The following is a 26,874-nucleotide window of genomic DNA, read 5'->3' as shown; positions in this document are numbered from 1 at the left end:
AATATGGTTACTTTAATATGCCAGTGATTATTTAATCAAGACAAATTCTTGTAGCCACACTCCTATTTAATACGAAACACCCTTTTTTAAAGTGTATGTTGGGCAAACAACAAATTTCTTGCATTCTGAATAAAGGAATGTGTAGGTGCTCTCTCATTTATGGAAAAAAAGCAATATTTTTTAAAATTTTTCCCTAAAATTCTGTCCTTCACAATATTCCTTAAAATTTAGATGAACTATTGAAGAGAAAAGGTTGCAGTTATTCTTGTATTGTAAAATATTGTACTGTGTTCYGAACTTCAGCAAAAGAGAAGAATTTGCTAAAGTGTTCTCATAATCTTTTTTTCTGTGGAAAAGTCAGGAGATGTTTTTCATTTTGTTTCACTGTAATAATTTTTTGTCCCAGGTTGATATGATAGAAGAGGGAGAAAAAACAGTGCTAAAGATAATGATTAAATGGTATTAAAACAGGATATTGCTTTGTTTTTTCATTGATTTTGTTTTTCTGGCTTCCCAAATACTTTGACTTGAAATAAGAAGTAAATGTGGCACAAGGATCTGCAAATGGAAAAAAAGTAGAAGTTCCATTGATGCAGAATGTGAGTGCTTTCTTGCCACGGAATTGGGCTTTTGTAAGACAAGGGTGGCTGACTCCAGTGGCCCTCAGTGTACTTTCCCTGATACTTTCTGTTCTTAGTCCTGACTCACCAAGTCATTAGAGCTCAAAATCAGATTGCAGTAAAAATTAAAAATAGTTCTTATGACAGAGCTAGGAGTCAAAAAAGTTCACAATGAACTGTGAAGTAAAGCATTTTTTATCAAAAGATGGATTCCAGGATTGACTCTTAAAATGAGTTTAGAGCCTAAAATGGGCCAGAATTTGATACTGTTGTTCTTGTTTCCTGATCTTTTTGTCAGGGCCAGAAAGATCAATAAACAGTTCTCTCCTCTTCATACAAATAAAAATTGTCCAAGAGGATCATGTCATCAAAAAAAAAAAGCTGAAGACTAGAAAGAGAGCCTTTGGAATGTATTTGATGAGAGGAACAGCTTTGCTTAGCTGTAAACAGAAAAAGAATATTAGCAATATTAGTGATATTGCTACATGTATTTTAAATACATTTGAGTTGAATGATGGAGTTCTACTGTCCTCAAGACTCTGGTGGTCAAATGCAATCCAAATTATTATACAGAGATGGTTAAGGCTAACCTAGGTATACAGAAAATTTGTATTTGTGTTAAATGTCTCATGAGCAGTGGATCAGTGTGTTATGGAAAGCTTGCCTTGATAAATCAGTGTCAGTAAAGACAAGCTCCGATATGACTCCTTTCAGGCAGGAGATGAGATTATCTCACACACATTCTGTCAAATGTTTTTGAGATAAAGTGGGCTGTTTTGCTTAGAATTCTCCCATGGCTGGTCCACTTTAAGGTTAGCTGGAGCAGAAAAAGGCAAAGGCTTTTATTTTCAGGTGGGCTGTGTCTCCCAGAGCAGTTATTGGCCATCTCTGCCAATACTGGGAAGATGGATCATTAAACTACTTTGCAGATTGTAGACTGCAAAGCGCAACATAATATATCTGCTCTAGCAGTGATGACTGATGAATATAGTAAAGTATAGCTCTTTTGAGTGCCCTGCAAAAAGAGAAAGGGGCTTTCACTCAGGTTTAACTGATCCACGTTAATAATCCCATATAATCTATGTAAATAATTAAGAGAAAGTAGTGTGATTAGTTGAGCCCATCCTTCAGGATTCACACAAGTGCTTTAGAATATGGTGAGTACTTTTGAAGCACCTATTTCTTTCCATTGCTTATGGAGAGATCACAGGATGAATGAGCTCAGATGTATACATGTACATTTTACCACTCAGTCTCACACTGGAGGGCTATAGAGTTGTGAAAGCTGTAGAAAGAATGAAGTAGAGGTCTTAGAGACTGATTCATGAGGCAATATTTTGGCAGGAAGCTGTCGAGTTTAGAACAGAAATCACCTGGCATCCATTTTAAATCTTCCGTTGATGCCACCTGATAAAAGCTTATTTTTCTATTCTTCGGTCAGAGACAAATTATTTACTACTCTCTCCACTCCCCAAGTTTCTTCTCTTTTCAGAGAAGAAGCTAGATGTATGATGAACATTTTGTATGATGAACATTTTTTTTTTCAGCATCATCTAGCTAGAGTTAAGAAAAAAAGATGTGGGAAAATTTATGAGGGATTAAGTGCTAGATGAGTTTGTGGACACAAATTATTTTTTTCCTACATCCATATGTCTTCTACCAGTTGATCTCTGAGTATTTGACCCTATCTGTCCTCGAGGACTAAAGATGGAAAAACTTCCTCACCTGATTAGAGGCCAGAATGATCTGGAAAGTTCACTGAGAGAGAAAAATGGGATTTATGGTCTGATGGAGAGAAGACCTAGTATAAAGAGTGTTTTGTTCTGTATTTTCATCCTAGCCATGATGGAGTAATAAGTCCTACTATTAGACTGGTCTTCTTTTCACCTTCTTGTCTTTTTAAAAGTTATTTAAATTATGAGACTTTCAGTACTCAGGTTTTTTTTTATTTATTTGCTTCCTATCTGTCTGCATTCTGGTCTTTTGCATTGATGGACCAGTTCTTTAAGGAAGCTGAACACAAATAGCTGGCTGGGGATTTGATACTTTTTAGTAGCTGTCACCTCTACCACATAAATTAGTATGGTGACTTCCTGGTTGACCTGTGAAATCTTTCACTTAAAAAATAGGTTGAGACCTATTTTCACTGACATCATATTGCCATGTTTTCTTTTTCACGACCAGAAATTTGAAAGGGCTTAATTTAAGTGTGGGGATTTTGTGTTGTTAAGTGGATTTGACCATTTCTGTGTTATTAAGTGAGGCTCTTGAGGGACAGAAGAGGGGCATTGCCAAGAAAAAGGATGAGAAATATCTTGTTGGTATGGGATTGAGACAAGGCAAGAGGAGGTGCAGCCGCTATTACTAGTAAGCTTGGAAAAGGAAATTTGGGATGCAGACAGACAACGTGTAGGGGCAGATTCTGCTTGTCTCTTGTATTTCAGCCCTTAGTTGCACAGTATTAGGTCCTGGTGATGTGAGCTGCTTCCATTTCTTCTGTGTGCAATGCGATGAAGATAGAGGGAGGGAGGCAAGATCAAGGCAGCTGAAGAAAGACAGCAGCAAACAGAAAAAGAAGTCAACTTCTTTCCCTTTCATTTTCAGTCCTAGCAAGACTGTTCTTGTGCTGTTCTTCTTGATGTCAGTCTTTGGATAGGACCTGTAAGCACCTTATGGCACTCTTGTTCACATTACTCTGGTTGAAAACTGGTGGAAACTCATTTACATTTTATGTTGTGTAAACTCATTTACATTTTACGAGGGTATTTCTTCACTTTTAGATACTAAAAACTACGGAAGAGGGTAAATCAGAACCAAAGAAATATAGCCTTTCATAGTAAAAGAAATTTTAAATTAAGGCACTCTATCCCAAACTCCCTGCTGGTTGTGGAAAGGGAGATGGCACAAGTCACTTAGTGAGCTAGTTGATAAATTTTAAATTTCTTTCACAATATTATTTAAATATGTATTTTTTTCATTCTGAATAATTCCTAACAATCTCTCTTGCTGTGACCAGGATTCAATGTTTATTAAACAACTTTCAAAAAGAGATTTTAGCACTTAGAGGCACACATTCTTTTTGGTCAAGTGAATGATCTGTATGAATTTTGGGCCTGATAAGCATATTATTTAGTGTAATTAGGCAGTGATCTGAAGAAAAGAACTATGTAGGAAGCGAATGGTTTGCCTTTGCTAAAGAAACTTCTCTGTGCATTTGTGTAATGTGAAAGATTTTTCTTGAAAAGGTTAAAAAAAGTTCTAATCAACTTCTGTACATTATGTAGAACTTCATTTTCTAAACTCTGCAAAAGAAAGTTTCATATTTAATGGGAAATCATGAATTATTCCATTTATTATCTACTTCCTCCTTTCAAAGACATGATCTGGATAAAAGGCGGGGTGAATAATTTCAAAAAATACAATACATTTTTAATGGGAAGGTGCAAACTACAGATTCTCATGACTATTAGCAAGTATAGAGGAAACAGAATTTTACTTGCAAAAACTCATCAAACTCTTGCAAAGATAAAATACATGACATACTTTAATAAAGAAGAACACAGTGAGCTGAAGTTTTTCTTTTTTTATGTAACTTGTTGTTTTTACTAAGTTTGGTCTTATGGTTTTTTAGTGCTTTCATTTCTCAATAGTTCAACAATATTTAGTACTGAAGATAAGGTACAAGCAATACACAACTGACTTCTATTTTTAAGACACTCTATAAAGGTAAAGCATCTCTAACACACAAAAGGAGTCTGAGATAATGAAGGATTGTCTAATCTGCCCTGGTACCGTCATTACTTCCTAGTAATTTTCACAGTGAATCCTTCTGCATTGTGTAAAATCCTCACTTTTCATTTCTTCTTAATCTTTATGTGGTCTATTTGTCCTACTGAGTAAATTCAGCTGGGGACTTGAATAAGAGATATCCTGAACAAAAGCAAAAATACTGTGGGAGTTGTTCCTATCAATACTGCAATAAATGCATAGCCTTGTATAGGGTTTTGTGATATTTCATCACATCAGCTTGAGAAGATACAGAAAGTAAATAATTATGTTTATCACTCCTGTACACTGTAAAAGAAACTTGCAGAGAAATTTAACAACTGCTTTCATATCATGCAAGTCAAATGGAAGGGATTTCAAATTCAGCCATTTCTAGCTCTCAGTCCATCAGGTCAGTTCTGAAATAAAAGAGGGAAGTTGCAAAATCTTCATTTTGGTAAATAGCAGTCCATAAAATATGGTTGGAATTACTCTTTTTGAAGAAAATTATTCATTTAGGAAGAAAAGAAGAAAGTTTAATGAAGATAATGTTTTTTTTCCTGATTATGCTTGAAATAATCACAGGTGTGTGTACTTTTGTATGATGAACGTTTTTATAAGGGTAGAACTTTTATCTTCGTTTTTTATATTTTCATTGCATCTTTGTTTAGGGACAGAATGCTTCAAAAGTTGATTGCTAAATTTACATTTCCATTTTCTGTGTTAATGAGGATTCTTAATTATTACAGTACTTAAATTCATTTTAAAATGCTTTTTCTGTGTCATCCTTTGATGTTTATAATTGATTAATTTTTCATTTTATGTAGCTTTGAACAAAAGGAAGTCAGTTCAATATATGTGTTCTTTGTGGGATCCTACTGACATGGTATGCATCCCCCTTTGATTGCATGATTTAGGTTAAAGTGTGGTTTGACAACAATCCAGTGACTGAGGCAGTAGATGAAAAACACTGTGTTTCTAATGCTGAAAGTTCTTGTACCTATATATATATATATATATATATATATATATATATAGGTATAAAGTACCTACATCTCTTTTTTAATATATGCTTTATTTTCATCTTTCTATTAATAGTTCTGGATACATAGCTCCATAAAGCTTTTATTCTTTGTAAAATCTGTATTGTTGCAAGTCAGTTCCAAGTGATGTTTTTCTCTCCCACAATGTGTAAAAATTGATATGTATTTTTTTTTAATTTATAATTAGAATAGAAAATAATTTTTATAAAATTTTTGGGTTTGTGGATTTTATTCATTTTTTAATAAGATATTAGCTATTTCAAGCTTGTAATTTGGAATTTAAAAGCACGCACCCACCCTAATATTATTTAATTCTTATCCTTAGTGGTAAAATATTCTGAAGTGTGAGCTGTCTATTACTGCTTAATGACATTTACTGTACTGTTGTATCTTTTTTTAATGAGATTGCTATAGTCTACAATTTAACATATTACCATCCAGTAAATATTTCATTAAAAGAAAAGTATTTAAATGGACAGTCTTTAAACCAGGATTAAAGAGGCTGTGCCCTGATGCAGTTAAACAGTAGCAGTACGTGGTGAAATGTGCTGAGTGCCTGGACCATCTCAGGGCTTGACTTACCAAAATACTTACATGGATAAATTTTCACACAGAACTGGAATGTCACAGGACACAGATGTATTTTTAGGTTATCTGTGCCTTCCTTTGGTAGGTTGCAGCCTGGGGACGTGTCAGTATAGACATTAGCAGTGTGAGTACAGGAGTTTACACCAGTGTAACCTGGATGCTAAAGGCAAATCCTCAGCTTCCACATTTCTGAGGTATTTGTATGAACACTTTCTGTGTTCAACAATTCCCTGCAGATACTTTGACTTATTTTGGGTCACCAACAGTGTTGCAAAACTGTTCTTGTATTTTGGCTGCCCAGTTATAATTAAATAATTCCTCTTCCAACTCCTAGACAGAGCAGTCTGTTTAATGCATATGTGTTTCAAATTTTTGTTTATTTAATGCATATGTGTTTCAAATTTTAAGGAGGAAATTCTGGTATCCTCATGTTTATGCTGTGTTTGCATATAGGTTAAGCAAAAAGTAGCTAAGTGTTCACATACTTTATGTAATTTTAAATTTTTTTGTAGATTTATGGACAGGGAATGGGGGGAAGTAAAAGAAATTTGTGTAAATAAACTTAAGCAAAAATATCTTTATTATTTTTTCATAATTTTGTGATGCTTATCTGAGGCATTTATATCAGAGATTGGCTTGCCAACTGCAAAGGAATCCCCAAGTGGATGAAACCTATTTGAATACAGTTTTGAAACATTATAATAATTGGTAGAGTAATTATTTTACACTGGAAGTACACTTTAATATTTCATATACTATCGTTGTTTAATCCATGCCATTTTGTGCTTTACAAAATGGGATTAGTACACTTGTATTGTAGTCAGCAGCTGGAATTAACTGGAAGTACTAATTAAGCCCTAGAAAATCTAAATACATGAAACCTGATATGAAAAAAAAATATATATAAAAATATATATAAATCTACCATCTGAAAATTATAGACTTGTGGACTTATTTTGCATGCCTGTAATTGACCACATCAGACAGGAGGCATGGAGAATTAAGCTTCTGATAAATGATTCGCTTATGCTATACTGACTATTTTGATTATTTCTGACACCAGAACCTGCCTCTTGGCCTCTTACTTTCCCTTTTCTCTCTTTCAGTGTAAAGAATAGAATGCAAATAGCCTTACCGTGAAGGATTTAAAGGCAATGTTGTGAGATGTTCTACTCATCTCCCATCATTGCTTAAGGGTCTTGGAAAAGTGTAGCACCATACTATAGGAAAGTCCTCGAGACTGGAACAACAGTGTGATTTCATTAACCTCACTGAAGGTTCACTATTTGTAATTTATGCACTGGTAAAGGCCGATTAGAATCTGGTTCCCGTGATTGCTCAGCATCACTCTAGATCATTTTGTAATAACAATGATAATACAAAAAGAAATCCATATAAGTACAGAAGTAGCTGTATAATTTAATAAAAATTTAAATTCCTATAGCAATATCCAGGTACACTTAAATTAAAACACAGTGTTAACAACAGCAGTATCTTTCCTACTCACAGATCCACATTTAATAAGTAGGTCTTTCCACTCTTGTGATATTCCACGGCACAAAATCATCATCTGTACCATGGTGCCACGGAAATGGCTACTTTAGCTTTGAGTGGTTATTTATTTGGTGCTAAAAACTCTTATGACACACAACCCCCATCATGACATAGCGACTCAGAAGTTCACAGAATTTTTCAGCACTTTATGATAGAACACTGCATCACAGTAACTGCTGGTGTAGGGTCAGATCCACCTGGAGCTCATTGCCCAGCCTGTGTAAATAAACATTTAGCAACATCACGGGGTTTCAGCAATGACACAAATGAGTGCACAGGTGAGGAACGGGAGATTCTCAGCATCAGCTGTGTCTGTGATAAATGTTGTGGTTCTCATCTGTTGAGTTTTATGAATTAAAAAGCCTCAAACAATTCTGCTTTAAAGATACAAATTAGTAAAGATACTAATTTGTATCTCTTTTTTTAACTACAAATGCATGGAAATTTTCCAAATTTCATTAAAAATAGTTTGCCTTTAAAAAAATCCATGTGAAACCTTTTTCTTCTGGCAGGCACGCATGGTCACGCTAGGGAAGAGAGGACTTTGGGTTTGCAGTCACTTCTCATTCAGTTTTAAAATGAAACCCGGCTAACATTACCGAGCTTTCTGCTCGCTCTGGCTCGACACGGTTTCGTGGCTTGCAGGGCCAGGCGAGCGCCTTGGTGTCCCCTCGCCCTGTGCCGAGGTATGGCCAAGGAGCCCTTTGTTGTGTCCCTGGATCCGCGCATCCTGCCTGCAGTTTCCCACACGTCCAGTAGATGCCCCCAGAGACCATTAAACCTTTGAACGGCTCCGCACCAAGCAAAGGAAAACGCAGTCTTTTCTCATTTCGCTCCTGGAAGTAACATAATTGTTCAAAGGAAGCCTGAAGTCGGCGCGGACGAATGCAGAAAACCAAACTCGGTTATTTAATGATAAATCATAATTTATTAGGTAGTAAGGCTCAAAGTGTTTAGTGTAAGGTTGTTTATTAATGTAGCAGAAACAGCACTAATGTTAACAGTGAGATTTTATAAACTAAATCCTGGAAAAATAGCATATCCTGATTTGGAAGGGACCTTAGGTATCAGATTTTGATATTGACATTAGAAATCAGGTAATCTTTAGTTATCTAAAACATGAGTTCTTCTACTTAACCTTGGATTTTACACTATGCATGAAATCATAAAATGCAGGATGAAAAGGATTTTGAGGGTTGAGGATTTATAATTCATCGCAAGAAATCATGAAAAGTTTACTGTTGTTACCTACACCGTGCCTCTGCTCAAAAGAGCTATTTGTTGGGGGGGGAAAGGACACTGGAATTTTCATCTGGAAGCACTTTGATTACTTGTAACAATTTTAGAATTCATTGCAGTGTTGAGTTCTCTTAGGTGTTACAAATACCATTTATCCCCATAATTCCATTAATCTCTTGCCCTGTTTTATTGTTTGTGTGTGAGAAGTCCCTTGTAGCTTATATATTATGGAAACTTCAGGAAACAACAGTATTATTATTGTGTGTTTTGTATATTATAACTGAGATTACTTTTATTTTTGTGCCACCAGATTTGAAGTATTATACAGTAGATAGCTTCATTGTGTGCTAAAATCAGTCCTCTTTGCCTCAGAAAAAAATGTGCTCTGCACATTAGGATTACTTCAGCATTATTTCAATGTCATGATTAATTGGGATGGGATTTATTAAAACACTCTTGACACTGATTTTTAAAACTGTCATGTTTTTACTAAATTCTTTGTTTTCCTGTATTGGTTTGCTAATAATGCTTTTTTATGGGGAAAACATGCTTTGACTTCAAGTAAAATAGATCAGTCTACAGAAAATGTGTTGTATGGACACAGATTTTCTGGTTTTATGAATATTGGTTCTGTGCTCAGTGAGTATGCAGTGAATGATAAAAATTGCCTCAATGACATTTTGGGTAGTGACTGCTGAGATCTTATAGCACTACTTCCTTGTTTCCTTCCAGTACACCTAATGATCTAATACATGCACACATACAAACATATGTAGATCACACTGTATAAATAAATAGGCATGTATTGCAAATAAATAGGCCTGATATGCAGATTGTTATTCCACCAGAGTTTTATTACTGTAGAATTGAGTCCTAGGCCTTTGGAAGTTGATAGGTTTTTTTTACCTGTATTCTTCAGGGTTTTTTTTAGTTGGATAGGATTTTTAAACAGGAAAGAAAAAGAATGTAATCCATATACAGAATAGAGAATACATTTCACTGAATTAACATAATAGTGTTTTTAAGCTAGATGCTGTGAGTTTGGTATGTATAAAATATAGCAAATTCTGGCAAATTAAAATGTAAATGTTTAAACATATTTCTCATTTATTTTTCTAAGATACATATTACAAATGTTTTCTTGTGCAGAATGGTTACATCTTTTCCCATGTCGATGTGAATAATGTGTGATTTTCAATCCCAAAAAACATCTATATATTAAGCACAAATTCAGTACTGTCTAGTCTAAATCATATCAGGATTATTTAATATTTTTATACTCAGTTCTATAACTGAAATGTGAAAAATATGTGTGAAGGATTAATGTGCATCTGTGTAGTAAGAGATTTTATTTTAAGTATATCATATGTGAAATAATGCAGATTATTTGCTTCCTACATCTTACATTGCTGTCTATTTCATTGATATTAAGCTAAGAAGTTTTCCACATCATCCCATTTTATCATCATCGTTAAAGAATTGCAGTAGCTCTTTTTAGGCTCCAAGTATTAATCTCTTTGAGCTATTATTTAACATGGTGTCATCTGAATTTATAACATACATTGTACATCTCAGTTTTCAGAATTCCATATTTATTTTAAAGCTGAGATAATTTGAATTTAAATTGATTTCAATCTAAAAGGACAGTTTTGTTAGCAGTTTGGACACTTAATGGAATATACAAGAAGAAGGTAACACATCTGTGTCCTTGCCATTTTACTGGAGTAAAGGTTTGTTTTTCCCACACTGGATATCCTTCCCTGCAAGCCTTTGCATCTGTACCTGTGTGTTACAGTCCCCTTGGACTCATAGTTTTCTCCAGAATAGGTCACAATGATTGTTTTGTGCCATATAAAAGAAATATATTGATTATTTCCATAAAAAAATACCCCAAAAGGTGTTTTACCACTTGAGAATATTTGATTCCACAACTTTTTTATATGTACATCTTATCTGAGTTTATGAAGGCAATAACTTCAATAAAAATTCATCATGCGCCATTTGTTTGTAAAATTAGGGAGAAATGATCAAATATTTGCATCTGTAAACCAGCTGAAGTTATATGTTAAACTGAAGCAAAATAATATCTAATTATTATGTTTCTGCCTGGCATTTGTCTGACATTTTTAAACCAAGCCATCATGTCCTACAGCAAAACTATTTGACATCTATATATAACAACATACATATGTATAACATATATCTATAGCATATACAACATATATATTTACCAACATATATATAATAACATATACATTGTTTTTAACATGTAGAATATGCCTCAATTTTCCTTGTGCATTGTCTTAAAGCAAACTAAGGGTTCATTGTGTTTTCATGAACTAATGTAAACATGGGGGGGCGGGGGGCTTCCCATCAGTCAGCCTTTTTTACCAAATACCAGCTAAAGAATACCAGTGTATTTTTTTACCATGTTTTCAATGTATATAGAGGTATTTATTCATTATTGCCGTGTTTGCTTCCCTAGGGTATGGCATTTGCAATCATATTTTAGTAGATCTGTTTTTGAGCGGGGGAAATAATACCTGCTCCCTGCTGCTGAACTGCAGAGGTCTCTTCTTGAAAGCTGTTGCAGTGATCTGCACTTATTTGGTAAGGTGGAGAACAGAATACAGGTTTAAAGGCTTAAAATCTACCTTTCTTATTCCCAGTTACAGGAATTCATACAAGAAGAACATCTGCATAGACATGCTGCGACAGGGTTATCACAAGTCCTTCTCTGAGCTCCTCACTCTGATACAGAAGTGGAATGCCTTCAGGGAGGCTGCAGGGCCTGGGTCAGCCATATGGCATGAGAAGTCCCTGGAGGAGCAGCCTGATAAGCTGGATCAGCTTTACCACTTCCTGACCAGGGCTGAGGCAGCCCAGCGAGCAGGTAAATGGGGGGATTGTGGGTAGCAGAGCAGCGGGAGCCGCAGCCGCCAGTGCCTGGGGGGAGCTTCCAAATTGTTTCATGTATGAATTTGAAACATTACTGCATCTTAGCACATTTCAGCCTTAGTCAACTGAGCTGTATTTATAGAATAAGTGATTAGGAGCTGCAGATATCAGGAGAGGTTTTGTGAAGAAAAAAATAAGGAAAATGTGTAGAGTGTGTTTTGATATCATCAGAAATCAACCAGAAATGGTTGATGTATTTATAGCTTTTATAACATCTCAATTATTTTCTCATAGTTTCATTATTTATTGTTTTTCTTTCTCTATTGATTTGAGTAGCTGGTTKTGTATTAGAAAAATTTAATAGGTGAAATGCTGTTTCACAGAGTAATAGTTTTATAAATCTGTTTTTATTAAATACCCTGTCTGCTAACTGTGTTTGGATTTGTGACTGACTTTAAAAGGATTGTGAACATGTCAAATAAAATACAGCACACAGATGTAACATGCCACCTGTGAATTACTAGATATTAGTGAAGACATAACTCCAGATTAGTGTATTTTCTCTATTGCCTACTATTTACTAAGTGCTCATATTTATAATTTATCATMTTTTATACTTTTACTATAAATAGTAACATAGCTTACTCCATCTTTTTTCATTTGAAATAATTGTAAGGATGGAGGCAGATAAAGCTCTARCTGCAGTCCTGTTTCACAGCTGAGTTGATTTCACTGTAGTGGTCCTGTTTCAAGTGGCATTTTCATCATTACAAATAGGAAAATCTGCAGTAAAGCTTATGAGTTTGGAATCTAAGCCTTTTGACAGTAATTTAGAAACTGGCAACTTCATTTCAAAAGGAACGGCTAAAGAAACCCTTTGGGAACTAAAAAAAAAAAAATTAATTTAAATTTTTTATTTATGTTTGCCATGAAAGCCAAAAGTTTTGTTTCTTTACTGAAATCACTCAAATTCTTGACAGGAAGTCCAGCCAGCCATGGTTGRAAGGAATCTTCACATTTTTCTGGAGTATGACTAAAACCTGAACAAGTATCCCCATGGCTTTCAGAGTATGAGAGAGCAGTTGGGGCTTGGACTGCCCTGAGAGGAGCATTCTGCCAATATTTGATGGTCAAACAGCAGTGGACATGGCTTATCTCGATGGGCCTGCCTCCTGCAGCCACTCGAGGAGAACAGTTTGCCTGCCTTCAGTGCACGATATTTTTCAGTGTTACAAACTGATATGTGACAGCAGAGGTGACAAACAGGCTCCCAGAGAGGCAAGGTATTGCTGACTGTGCAGTTCTGCCTTTCACAGAACCCAGCATTTCTTGTGTGCTGGGCTCTGTAAGTCTTTCACCTCTCAYAGAGACAAGGTACCAACACCAGCTGCCTGATTGCACCTTGCCCCTAGGAGAGAATATCTCCCAACTTGGCCTTTTGAATAAAATGAAAGAAGAAAAAATAATGAGACCGTAAGCGTTGGCAAGCATCTTTATTGAACGGCTAGATCACAGTTAGTTTTGATTTTTTTCACTGGTTTCTACGCAAACCTTTGCACAAATGTCTTGTTTGTATACAATGAGGTTTGAGTTGCCAGGCACGTGAAGGGGTGTATGGAAATTTATGTTGCAGGGTCTGAGAGCCAGCGGTGCAGTGAAAATTCACACGAATTGTACAGCTCAYCAAACACTAATTCAGTACTTCTGCTAATCCGGTTACTCTCTGATTCTAATCAAATTGCTTGGGGCTCTGGCTTATGATCTCCTGACAACTCCAGTTGACACCATTTAAGAATCATTCAGCAGTTCACCTCAGCTGGAACTTACCATGACGTAGCAACCACAACGGCAGCTGACCTGTATTTGCTCTTCAGCTGCCACAGTTCAAGCTTAAAAGGGTGAAAGTAATATTTGGGTCAACAAATTGTGAGAATTTCATAGTGTGGTTGATGTTGCTAATATTAGGTTAGCTGAAATTTTGCCTATCTCAGGTAGCAATTGTACTGAAAAAGAGATAGCAGCTATAAATAATGATTATAAAAAATTCATGACTTGTAAGTTTTTTTTATTAATTGAAACTGTGAAATGTTGGGGTTTGAACTTGAAGWGGTATATGCAAAACAAAACTTCACTTACTGTGTCAGTAAATAATCTTCTTATTTAATTTTTCTCACCTGAAATTTTTGGATCATAGAGTATTGATGTCTTAATTGTGAATATAACTTAGAGTTTCTAATTTTAGAGTTTTATGGTACTTACCATAGTGTACAGAGCAAGCTGTGTACATGTTCAGTTTTCATATTTATTGGTGCAAAATGTTAATATTTTAATAGCTTCCATATTTTATGGTTCCAGAATACTACAATGCTGAATGTAAATTATTTGCTTGAACTGAATCAGAGCCATCCACCACAATGTGCAGGCTGATGTCAAAGAGCAATTACTTTCTTTACTGCTGGGTTTGAAAATAGTAACGTTTTGTTTACCAGCATTAACACTGTACAGGCTGATTACCTTTACATACACCAGTAAGGTTCTCTGTTTTCATTTTTAATGGAATATTTTGTTTGAACTTCAAATCATATGGGAGTTTTCTTTTTTTCTAATTGCCTATTACCAATATTTTACTCTGTGCAAAGAAAATAGCTTTTTCTCTGTCCAGCTTAAACTAATTTTTTTGCATTTCAGTATCTCCCAAATATTAAATAAATAGAGTGAGAGTTAATTCTTGCAGCTTCTCAGGAAAAAAAAAAAAGCTGATGGATTTATTTTGCCCCAAGTTCAGCATTCTAAAAGCACAGGCAGAAATATTGGCAATGCAAATGTTGGCAATGCAAAATTGGCTATTTTTATCTTGTGTTTTTTATTCAAATAAAGTAAATGTTTCTAACTTCAAAATTGAGGGGTTTTGAATTATGCCCTGATTTTCCTTTATCACAGACTAATCTCTGTTTTTTCTAGTTCAGGTTTCAGTAGCTTAAAAAAGGAAAGAAAAGAAGAGATAGCTTAGATATTTAAATATGTATAGTTGTAGGGCTTTTTATGGAAGAATGCAGGATAAATGCCAGAGTCATGGATCTGCATAGCTCAGGATTTGATGTATACAGAGATTTCTTGGCATGTATATAGAAATCTGGGGGTTCCCTCAAAAGGCAAGTTATATTTTGAATGTATCAGTACTTGCTAGACTGAGCTGGTTYGCATGTAGAAGTTGAAAGGAATGCAAAGCAAATTACAGCTCAAGAACAATTAAAGGAATTATTGAGAGATGTCTCAGCCATTAACTCTGCTTTGCCAGAGCAGGAATCCAAAATATGGATTCCTGGAATATGGAAAACTGGAAAATTCCAGTTCAGTGGCTGCAACATGTGTTGGGCACTCAACACTGTAGTGGCAGATCACTGTGCCAAAGCCAGAGAATGGAATCCTTGGGTATAAACGTCTTCGAAAGGGCAAGACACTGCTTATTAGCTGATCACTGGAGCAGTTGCTGGAAACTAGGAGTTWAAACTGGAAGCTATTGCCTTTCTGAGATTCCATCTGCTCCTGGATCCTGACCCCACTCAACCTTTRTGCTGTTCTGTGTGCTACATGCTGAATCTGTGCATGTGCTGCAGGCTGCTGACCCTTGTTCTAGACAGTAGCAGACACACACCAGAATTAAAAAGAAGTGACTTTGGCTTTTTTTCCTCACTCCAATGTAGAGTAGAGAAAACTTTTTTGTCAGTATGAGTTACCATTTGTTTTTGTTGTAAAAGGTGCCTTTTCATAAAGTATATGAAGAAAGCATTAGTATTTGCTGTGCTTGCACTGGAAAATCTTTGTCCAATGTACTTAAGGTTGAAAAGAGTTTAGCATTTTACAGTAGAAAGCTTTTCTGTAAGATTTCACACTTCTGCCTTAGGCTTGGGCTAGAAACATTGCAATAACCATATTGCCCATGCTATTATTAAAAATAATGGAGAGAGATTATGCATTAAAAAAAAAGTGTAACATATAAAACCCTCTTTTAATATTTGCTTGGATGAGGAATAGTTTTGTTTGCATTTGGGGGGCAAGGCAAAGGAACATGGTTATATTCTCCAATCAGGTTTGTAATTTTCTACTTAATATGTTATCACAGGAAAAAAATGCAGCAATTGCTAGAAACTACTGGAAGATTAATTATTTTTCTAAYTATCTTACAAAAAGTTGAAGTGATTCTGCCCAGGAAAGTAGCCAAGCCATCTCAAAATACAGCCAGTTGTAAAACTACCACTGGCTTGAACAGACACAGCACTTTTTAGAAAATTCTGTAGGATGTTTTTGTTGCAATGACCTGGAGTCCCACTTYAGCAATCCAGATTACCAATGAATTGCCTTATCTTATTGTTACTAGCTGGCTTTATCCTTTACCCAGTAAAATTATACCCTGATCTTTTCCTTACTATTTTTGTGCAGGCTATATATTCATCAAGCATTGTCCTTTTATGTACTTGGCAATGTGGGGAGTGGTGTGCTCTGTGTGCACTTTAGGAAACAGACTCTGCCTGAAACTTGGTGTCAACATGCTTACAACTCACATTTTCACTTYCTTCATTTGTGGACTTATGGCAAAATGTTCATTTTCCATTTATGAATAAACTGGAAAGAGGAATAATTGAGGGGTCCTCCACCTCTAAGTGAAGAGGCATCCTGTATCTGAACAAGCAAAAGGGACTGATTCTTTGCCCTGTAGGGATCCMGGTAGAAACAAACTGATTGCAGCATCATCTTGTACTGCAGTTTATGCTTCTTCTTGATCCAACAAACTCCATCCTGGATCTGTCTATGTGTGAGTTCTTCTAAGTCATTGAATTTGATGTCTCTGGCAAAAGAAAAATGAAACATCCAGCATTAATTGTGTCTCATTCTGACATAAAAAATTACTCCTAGTGACTTAATTGACCTAAGGCCACTCCTTTATGTGGCTTYAAGAGTGAAGGGTCAGTTATAAACCAGTCGTGTGCACTTGAAACAGCCAACTAAAGGGGAGGATGAGTGTTAACAGCTGTTGAAAATCTTCCATATGGCCTTTGTCTGGCAGGAACAAAAGACTGCCTGGTGGTTTTTTGAGAGGAAAATACTGAGTCATAGATGGATGTTGAAGTATTTATTTCCAATACCTGTAGTTAAACAACGAGTGCAAGTTCTTGTTAATGGAAAATGGGACAGCTGCCTCTTTTATTCTTCAAGGGAAATGCCAAACCAGTCTCTCTTCATGATGTTTTCATCTATTCTCTAAAGACCATTTCTGTCCTTCTTTTCCTTTCTTCCACTGCATCCTGTCACAAAGGAGATCATAGAGATGTGGCAGCAAGTTGTATTTGAGTCACACTGGGATAACTTGCTGTCCTTCTGTGTTTCGTTTTTCTCTTTTTAGCTCTGTTGGTGTTATCCTCCTCAAATTGCACCTCACTATCCTGTGCCTTGCACAACTTAGTAGCTGTCTAGCTGAGCACAGCAAACATGCAAACATGGGTTTGAGTGAACAGTTCCTGAGGAGAGCCCAGGAACAGAGCTATTRTTTAGTGGGCTGATCAGGGTCTATAAACACAACAAGAGGAGATGCTGCTTGGTGGTTGAGGTGCACCTAGAGAGATCCTGACACAGAGCAGGAAATACYCTATGTGTTTAATATATGGGGTTTAATGTTTAAGCTCAAGATGAAGGGATAGTTTTTTCTTGTTTCTGTTTAACAGAAAGATCTCAGCAGTGTTTGATATGAATACTTTCCTTTTGTACATAGACACTCAATTAGAAAGTAGTTGGGTTTTTTTATCAATAGATACATAAAGATGTCTACTTGGATTGTATTATCAGTTGTAGAGAACTTACTCTACAAAAGCAGGGAGTTCAAACCTTTAACATCTGAACTACTTCTTGGAGATTTTATAGAAGGGAGTATTTACTTATTCCAGTGTTCTTCTCCTGAGAACATAAAAGTTCATTTTCATTAAATCTGACATGCTAGCTTTGCCACTGTCAGAATAACATCAGTTAATTTCTTGATTGGTAACTCAGACTTTGAATCCAGAGGACAATATTACTATTAAAAGTCCACAGTTTGGGGGTTTATTTTATGACCAGCATATCTGGTCAGCCACTGTTCAAGACAAYAACAGAGAAATGGTTGTCTTTGTGCACTTCTCATTGCTATGCACCGGCAGGATCGTCATCAGAGGGTCACATTAAAGTTCATTCAATCAAAGCTGTGGCAGTAGCTGGAGTCTGCCTCAGGTCACTTCTATCCCTTGGGATTTGTAGGGCACTACCTGAAGTTATTTGCATAATTTTATGTCACGTAAATGCCTTGATATTTTGCAGCAACAACTTCAAAGGAGCAAATCTGTATCTAGTGTGCCTTTATCCAATGATGATCCAATTATCTTTTCTCTCTCTGGGTTATTGCAACCATTTGTATGTATCCTCTGGTATCTTCCGAGGTCATTTTCACTTAGCGGTAATCTGTATGTAATATGTACTGTTATCTTTTTGTTAGTGATATAATTAGGTCTTGTAGTTCTCTGCTCATGTGGTTGTTTGTTTGTGTGGTTATARTCATTGTGGGAACCTCTGCCTCTGCTCTGAGATAAGCTCTAAAAGCACTCCCTTGTGCTGCAAGAGGATGAGATCAATCTCAGCCAAAAAGTATCTGCTTTTCTTCACTGAGAGGAAAGAGATACTAGGCAATACCTATCCATATCTAATTTGGTTAGTTTGGATGAATCCCAACTGGGTCTTGACTTTTTTTTCTGTGTGTGCTGTATTGGTTTTGGCTAGGATAGAATTAATTTTYTTCTTAGTACCTGATACAGTGCTGTGTCTCAGATTTRGTATGAAAATCATGTTGATATGTGTGATAGACAATGATGTTGCATAGATGTATAAATATATCTATTATAAACATATATATATATATATTGCACATGCACACAGATAAGTTTATGTATATTAAGCCCAACCCAGTTTTGTTATTTCTATTCCAGAATCATTTGCAGAGACTTTTATGATGCTATTGTACCTAAATAGTCTTAATTTCTAATGTATAAATAACTTTGATATTATGTTCACCCTGGTATATTCTAAAAAAAGAGGTGCCTAAGAGGTACTTCTTTCAGTCTTGAGGGGAAAAAAAAGGCACAAAAACTCACAGCCATGAAGAATGTTYAGATTAGGAATACATGAAGTCTATATATTGACAATTTTTCCTCTCAAAACTGAATTTTGAAATTTAAGCTGATGTTTTGGTATAAGAGATTAGAGAAAAATGATAGGATGATAATCTAGTTGTAATTTCTGAGCTATTTCTAYTTTTGTGATTTTAAAGAGGTTGTGAAATACTCATTTCTTGGAAGGGATGTTRTCTCTTTTAAAATTCTAGATGTGAAAATGTATATAACACAGACTGGTTCAAGATCATAAATCTATATATTTTAATGGGAATTATTAAAAAAGATAGAAATCTGAGATGACAACTTCCTGGAAGGGAAAACTGAGACAATAAATARGAAATTAAAATATTAAATAAAATAATACAAGCAACAAAAAAATATTTGTTTACCATCAGACCAATCAACTTTTACATCTAAGACAAAACCAGTGTTCAAGAATGGGGAAAATATTTCAGCTTGATTTCAAAAAAATTTAAGCAGGAAGAATTCAGACAATGTCCTCCGAAATGACTAAGACAGAGAAAGAAGGATAGAAGTAGTAGATTAACATCTTGAAGACTGCATATATGATTAGGTGGTAGCATGGCTTTTTCAAAGGGCAGAATAAAGTTCTTACTGTGTTGTGCAACACACTGAAAAGCTTTATCGAGACATTCTGAAGTCAAATAACAATCATGACAACMGAGAGAATGAGAGATTTACATTTCTTCAATTAGATCATATGTAATTTGTAATTTTGGAAGAGAACAGGCAAGAGATGAGTCTGACAATACCCTCTTGTGTGGTTTAGTGATGCTTTCAAAGTACTTGTKTGAGTAATTGCTGCTCCTAGTTCAAGTGGCTTGCATAGATGGTACARTTTACAGTCACTAAATCCATCCCTTTTGGAAGTTGGATTTTCCCCAATTCTTCTTGTAGATAACAGAAGAGGAGAATTTAACAGCATTTTTTGATCAAAGTGTTTTGATATGGTTATCATAGTTTTAAARCACTTGGGAAAGGTCTGGACTTTCAGATCTTGCCTACACTGAAATAATTTATTTTTTCCCAGTTGGTTTCTGTGTGGTGTTCCATACCCAGAATTAAGAGGGTTTTTTCTTTTCTCCATTTTCTCTCTGTGTTGAGCAAAGCTTACAAAATGCAGAGCTCCTGAAAGCAAAGCAGTTCTGTTGACACATCCAGCTTAACCAGTTTCTTACCTACAGCAAGGCCTGTGCTTCTTTTTACTTCTTTTTCTTTTAATTTCTTCTTTACCCAACTACATGTAAATTCTATTTAAAACTGGCTATTTGGCTTATGATCCTTTTATAGCCACAAACACACTAAATAGCCCACCAAAACTGAAATGGAATTTTAGCTAATTATTCAATTTCACATCTGGCATGAGCAGAGTTTACAGAGAAAATTGATTTATTTTATCCATGAAATGTATAAGTTCATGCTGTGCTTTATTACCTCGTAGAGTTTTCAGCATCATATAAAGAATAGATCTTTCAAATTCCCTTTAGGAACAAGGAGTATAGGATTTGTCAGGAAAATTTTAGATTTCTATTCCAAATTAGTAAAGTTTTGGAACAATTCAAGGAGGATATTTTTAAAGGTGCTTTTTCAAGAGAAATAAGGTGCTTTTTCAAGAGAAATAACATTCTGTAGAAGCTGTCATTCTGTAATTTAAAATTGTGGATAATATATTTGTGGATAATTTTTTAATGCTACTTAGATTTGGGACTTGAAGGTTTTTATAAATTTTAGGGATAATGTATGTTCATTTAGCTGTCTGAGATTATAAAGATTGGAATCCAAACTTCAGTCCATAGAGAAAATCTGTGACTTTGCATTTCCCCTGTTTCCCACATTTGTTCTGAGAACAATACCTTGGGGAGGTTTGTTCTCCCTGGGGAAAACAATACTGTGGGGGAATTTTTAGGGGAATGTGTACAATTTCAATTTGTCCTTAATTTCTAAGAGTGCTACAATACTGAACATGGGACTGTACATGAAAACTCAAAGCTTTTCTTGTTAGTCATACTTGGAATATTTAAAATTATATGAATTAATGGATTGTGTTTGCAGACTGTTCTTTATCTCCATCAACACAGCTGCTACCTTAGAGGTCTAAGGTTTGGAAAGCTCTTGGGCCTTTTCAGGATCCAGTGGCTCAGACAAATGCTTCTCCAGTCTCCTTCAGATTTGTCTTTTGAGTACCCAGTGTTTTATCCAGTTTTGTGTATTTCATTGAACTGAATTTTGGGTTTGCGCACGGAAATGAGAACAAAAAAAAGTTTTTAATTGTGCCTAATTTGTGAGGTTATTATTTTCTTCTTACATTTYTCTGAGTGGATATGTAGCAGAGCTTGATGGCATTTGAATGGTGTAAATATAAATAGCTCTTAATTTTCATTATATGGTTATTGCTGTAACATGCAAAATTTCTGAATGCTGATGATAATCTAACATTTTTGTTGTGATTTTTGTTTTTAAAGGGCACTATGAAGAGGTCTATGATAGCCAGCTTAGGTTGGCCTGCTTTTTCAATGAACCTGAAGACAAATGGTTAAGTACCTACTTTTATGAGCAAAGCTTTAACACAGCTCAATTAGTAAAAATTGATGGTGGGAAGAGAAAGGCACAAGCATATGTAAACATGGGCCTCATCAATGAGGAACAAGGTAAGTCACTGTCATCATAGAGCTGCATTGGATGGCATTTGTAGTTACTGGACTGTTTTAAAAGAGCTGTGGRCATGTAATTCTGTTTAATCTGTCTTCTGGTATGCACTTTTTTGTGTTCTTTTGAAATTCTTGACCGCGAGTGACATCCTGTTTGTTTGTATGTGACTGCCACATTGGTGTTGGCTTCAGACACACATCTTCCCACGTGCTCCATTTCTCCATCTGCATCCTTGAACTGTGACWCTCTGAAATTAGAAAAGGCTTTTGTAGAAGTAACTAGAATCATAGAACAGCCCAGGCTCTAAGGGACCTCAAAAGATCATCTGATSCAACSTTTYATGGGAAAGGGAGCMTAAAAGAGGTTATTTTAGCACCCTGTCAATTGCATCTTAGAAACCTCCAGTGATGGGGACTCTACCACATCCCTGGGGAGCCTGTTTCAGTGAACAATTGTTCCCACTGTAAACAATATTGCATTCTTATATCAAGATGAACCTTGATTCTGTATTAAAAGCATATATTACCTTTCATTGTACTCCCCCTTCAGAGGAGTTTGTATATGTAGCACTCTGAGTATAAAAAAAGTGTTTTCCTCTGCATAAAATCCTTTCATGTTGTGGGTAAACAAACAATAATGAGTCTCAAGTAATTGAATAAAGGCTGTCTTCCCGTTCTAATTTGTAAGTGTACTGCATGCCTAACTGTTGCTTAAAATATGGGATTTGTGTAGCTGCTATGGTTTTGTTTCAAAGTTTGACTGTGGGTTGAAACAATTCCAACTCTGAACCCAACTTGTGGTGAGTTTCTTATATAAAGTGGCTTTTCTTAAAAAAAACAAAACAAAACAAAAAACCACAGAAATTGATTTTTTTTATGGAAATAATCTAATTCCATTAAATATGTGACAGAATTGGGTGTGTTTTGAAAGATAGTCTTATTTCCTGACAAAAACTTGGACATAAAAGATTAAGTCTGCAGCCTTTTTTTTTTTTTTTTTTTTTAATGGTAAGGGTGTTGTCCTGGTTTTTTTTCTCTTGTTCTCTTACAGCTGACTGACTTTTTCACATTTCCTCACATATTTCTAGACTACTGGTCATTCACACTGTTTTCCTGTGAACTGTTGCCATTCTTGCCTGCAACACCCAGAYCTGGATTCAGTTTTAAAATTTGAGCCCATATCAATAATCAGTAACATGGTATGATTACTTCTCTTACAYGTGGTATTTTCATTTGTAATTTCAAGTATGACAGCTGTGTTCTATGTTTCAGCATGTGCTACATACTCATAGTTCATGAACTTCATTAATCTCTAAGTAATTTTCTGAAGAAGTGTTAACTCCTGTCCTGTTCCTTGTTCTGAGGTTATCCAGTTAGATGTGCCTAAATGCAATTTGTTGCTTTCTGTTTGCACTTAGTAGCATCCTGTGTTTTGTTGGTAGTTTCTAGAAATTGTCAAGATTGTTTAGATTTCTGGAGTTGTCCTGCAACATGTTTTCTCTTCTTTCTAGTTTGATATAATTTGAACATTTWAAAATGTTTTTCTACCCTGTAATTCAAATCCTTAATGAAAACACTAAGTAATAAACTGGACATATGGTAGGCATCTGTGGAACCTCACTGAATAACTTTTTCCATATTCACAGTGAACTACTGATACCCAATGTCTCTGTAGGATTTCCTCACTAATTTTTATTTTCCTGCTGAAGAATRATAGAAACTTTTAAAAGAGAAGCTTCTTATTAATGATAAAGTGAGGTGGATTTTCACTGCCCAGGRTAAAGCTTCACTGACTCTGTGGGGTCTGTCTGTTGCAACTATTTTCTTTCCAYAGAGAGAGAGCGAGGTAAAAAATAAAGAAGCTGAGAGAGAAAGCATAGGATTTGCTTTTAGAGACCACTGAGATAAAAACACAGCAGATGTATTTCTTGCATTTGTATTTCGAATGGTGAAAAATWGATTCAAGGATGAGTTCTGATTGCAGAAAATATGTAAGAGCKGATGTTGGGCTGGCTTTGCATAATATTTTATCAGTATTAATAGTGTTATAAGTAAAATTTTAAACATGCTATTTTTGCATTAGAACAGAGATACAGCTTTTTTGGGTTTTTTTGGGTATTTTGTTTTGTTTTTTTGTTCAGTCATTTATAATTTGGCAATTAGTGAGCTGAATTAGTCAGATGCCCACTTTATACAGGTATATCTACAGGAATAGATGAGACATCTGGTCCCAGTTCTTTTCAGTTCACTCATCCAATAGTGTATTTTTCATTACCTGGGAAAGGGAGCTGTCTATATATGCTTAGGACTGATTGCTTGGGAGTATAAAGTTAAACATGGACTTGTAAAGATTGTTGTTTGCCTTGGAAGAAAATCAATAAATTTTCTGGGTAATTTTTGTGTAATCAAATTTAAAGTTCTTTGACTTTCAGCCTSGTCCCTCTCCTGAAGGCTGGATATAACCTGATGTTCATTAATCTTCAAAGCTAAATATTTGAGGTGTCAGTGATGTAGACTTCAGTCATGTTATTTGGATGCAGGCCATTAGTAGCTGCCAGTAAAGAAAAGAAAATAATAACTGAGTAGGCTGCTCAGACACAAATGGAAAGTTCTGCTTGGAGCAAACATGATTTTAGTTACATCTCTTCACAGTTTGAGGTTTTTAACCTCTTCTCCAAAATAGTTTGCCTAAAATAAGCTCTAAAGCATTCATTAATTATTGTAGAAGTGTTCAGATTATGATACTGTTCAATTAGCTGTTTTCATTCCCTAGTTTGTCTTTCTTCRGAGGGATGATAATAAGTAGTTTTATTACTTTAGTTATTCATTATTTATCTTCAGTTACTCATTTATTACTTCTTTTTTCATATAACTCTTTAATGTGCTGATGTCACGTTATAGACACTTACAATGCAGTGACATAACAYATTTTTCTCACATTAAATCCAGAATAACTTGTTGTCCACGTAAGCACAGGCTCTGTGATAGAATCTCTCTTAAGAAACAGAGTTTTTAAAAAATATTTTGCTTCCTGTGCTTTAAATGCTTTTTCAAAAAATAGTATCAGTTATTATGTGTGCAATTTTCTGCATATCAAAGAGTAAAATTATAATCATAGTTTATGATAGATTACATTATTATTACCTTTCTGCTGTAGTTAATTGTGAACTTGAGGTTTATACTGTAGTATCATGTAGAAGAAACATGTCTGAGTGCACTGACAAACATGTTGTCTAGTATTAGTTTGTATAGGTTCTTACATCACTGCAATATTTGAGTGCTTTCTGTTTTGTACTAAATGCTTACCAGCAATCATGCATGAWGTGATGTACCCCTTAAATACATGCATCCCAAAGTTTAAGGTAGCTTAGATCAATAAAAAGAGCAGCCTGGGGTAAAYAAGGAATTTGTACTTGGAAGAGATATTTACTTCAAATATGTTATAACAAAAATAAATAAATTTGTGTATTATTCAAAAGCATAGCAAAACCAGATATCTGAAATTAGGGTACCTGTCAGTTCCAGTGCTTGGAAACATTCTGAATGCATTTAAATAACTGTTTGAGAAAGTATTGCAGTAAAGTCCAGTGAATAAAACTTCCATAATGAATTGCAAAAGTCTATCAGTGCCTCGCCAGAAACTGGGTATGAAAGCTGTAAGATGTCTGGAAATGATGCCATTAGTCTCAATGCAGTGTTGACTTTGAATTATATTTTATTTTATAATTATTTTGTAATCTAATTTATATTCTGCTAGCACACATGGATCAACTAAAGTGGAGGTTATTCTTTATCTGAAATCTTTACAGGCTGAGAAGATTGAAGGCAGGAAGAACTAGTGAGAGAAAGGGACCGAATGCAGAGCAAATGGCAATGTTGGGTATCTCAGTGCTGATTCCCACAAAATACAGCCAATCCAGACACCCAATTTTGTCCATCTTTGTTTTTTAGATTGCAAGTCTTAGGAGACCTTGAATTCCTTAAGGAATTCCTTTAGTCATCTCTAAAATAAGCTTAGACATTTCAAAATCTGCCATATTCTGCAAATTGAAGGAGAGTTTATAAGTGTTCAGTCCTAATCCAACTCTGCCTTGATWATAAGCAATATTAAACTCTGATTGCTTTTCAAAATATTATGCCAGAGCTGATCAATTCTGATCCCTCTTGCACCTACCCCAAAAATATTAATAAATTTCCCCTGATTTATTTGAAAAGGTATCATTGTTTTATCTCTGATCATGGATAAAATATGGTCTATTTCACGTGCTGTAATTTGACAGAAACTTTTCTGGTTAAAAGACCTATCAAACCCAAGGGACTTGTAAATTTAATTAATTTGTTGGGGRAAAAAGACACCAAAGGGTCCATGCAGACTTTGCCTATCACTTTGCAATCATATTGAAATTCAAATTTTTAATCAATGCATTGCAGAAGTCGATAGAAAAATTCTGATTGTGTTTAATGGGCATTTCACAGAATGGTTGGATTGGAAGGAACCTCTGATGATCATCTAGTCCAATGGCCCTGCTAAAGCACATACACCTAAAACAGGTTGCCCAGGATAGCTTTGATTTAAGAAGTTTGAGTATTAAGTACTAGATATATTGGGTGAACAACAACTTAAAGATGGTTTATAACATCTTTTGGGTTTGGAACATAAAAATTCTAAACTGTTTATTTTCTTGTTCTTAGTCAAGAAATAGTTTCCATTCTTACTAAGAATTGTTGATTTTGTATTTGGAATTGTTTATGGCAAGTGTTTTTTAATTGAAAACTGTAATGTATAAATAATTGAGAGAAACTCAGCATAAATTCATGAGTATCTGTGCAGAGGAAATATGCACATTTAAGCAGAATTTCCCCAATTGGTTTGCCTTCAGGCAGAAATAATTTATATTCAGATRTAAAAAAGAGAATGTTAATATTGCAAAATGAAGTACTAAAAAGGTTTAAAAAGSCAAAAGTTAAAAATTGCTTATGAAATTTCATATGCTTTTGTGTGTGCACATTTTGCAACTTTATTTTAATTACATTAAAATGTAGTTTCTTTTGGTACTAGGGGATTCCTAAGTATAGCCAGAATAAAAATCACTTGTGAGATGGGTGGCCCATGTGCACTTTTACATTAATAGAGCTTTCTGCTGTTRTCTGTTCTGCAAGTCTGCCAAGCCCACTTAAATAGCAAATCCTCCTTGTGCTGTACGATGTAGAAATGTTCTGCTTCACAAACTCACTGCAAAGTTGCAAACAGCTGGTAAATAAAACAAACCAGRGGGACAGCATTTGTGAAGAGAGCTTCATTTCT

The 26,874-nt window shown here is 35.1% G+C and overlaps 1 protein-coding gene across 1 annotated transcript in view; it reads left to right on the top strand.

Moving 5' to 3' along the window:
• Positions 1-11,478: 11,478 nt before the first annotated feature.
• The window catches only part of TTC29 (tetratricopeptide repeat domain 29), a gene marked incomplete at its 5' end in the record, with an annotated part of 95,941 nt that continues 80,545 nt past the window's right edge, over positions 11,479-26,874 (top strand). Inside the window, 2 exons of the mRNA XM_057376292.1 lie at positions 11,479-11,702; positions 21,384-21,569. Of these exons, the coding sequence (XP_057232275.1) occupies positions 11,479-11,702; positions 21,384-21,569 (410 nt within the window). The remainder of the gene's footprint in view (positions 11,703-21,383; positions 21,570-26,874) is intronic.

Source organism: Malurus melanocephalus, unplaced genomic scaffold, assembly GCF_030028575.1.
Source record: "Malurus melanocephalus ecotype Western Australia unplaced genomic scaffold, MMel_1.1 scaffold_277, whole genome shotgun sequence".
Lineage (NCBI taxonomy): Eukaryota > Metazoa > Chordata > Aves > Passeriformes > Maluridae > Malurus > Malurus melanocephalus.
Note: the sequence above shows the minus strand (reverse complement) of the source record. Positions and strands in the feature narration are given on the sequence as shown.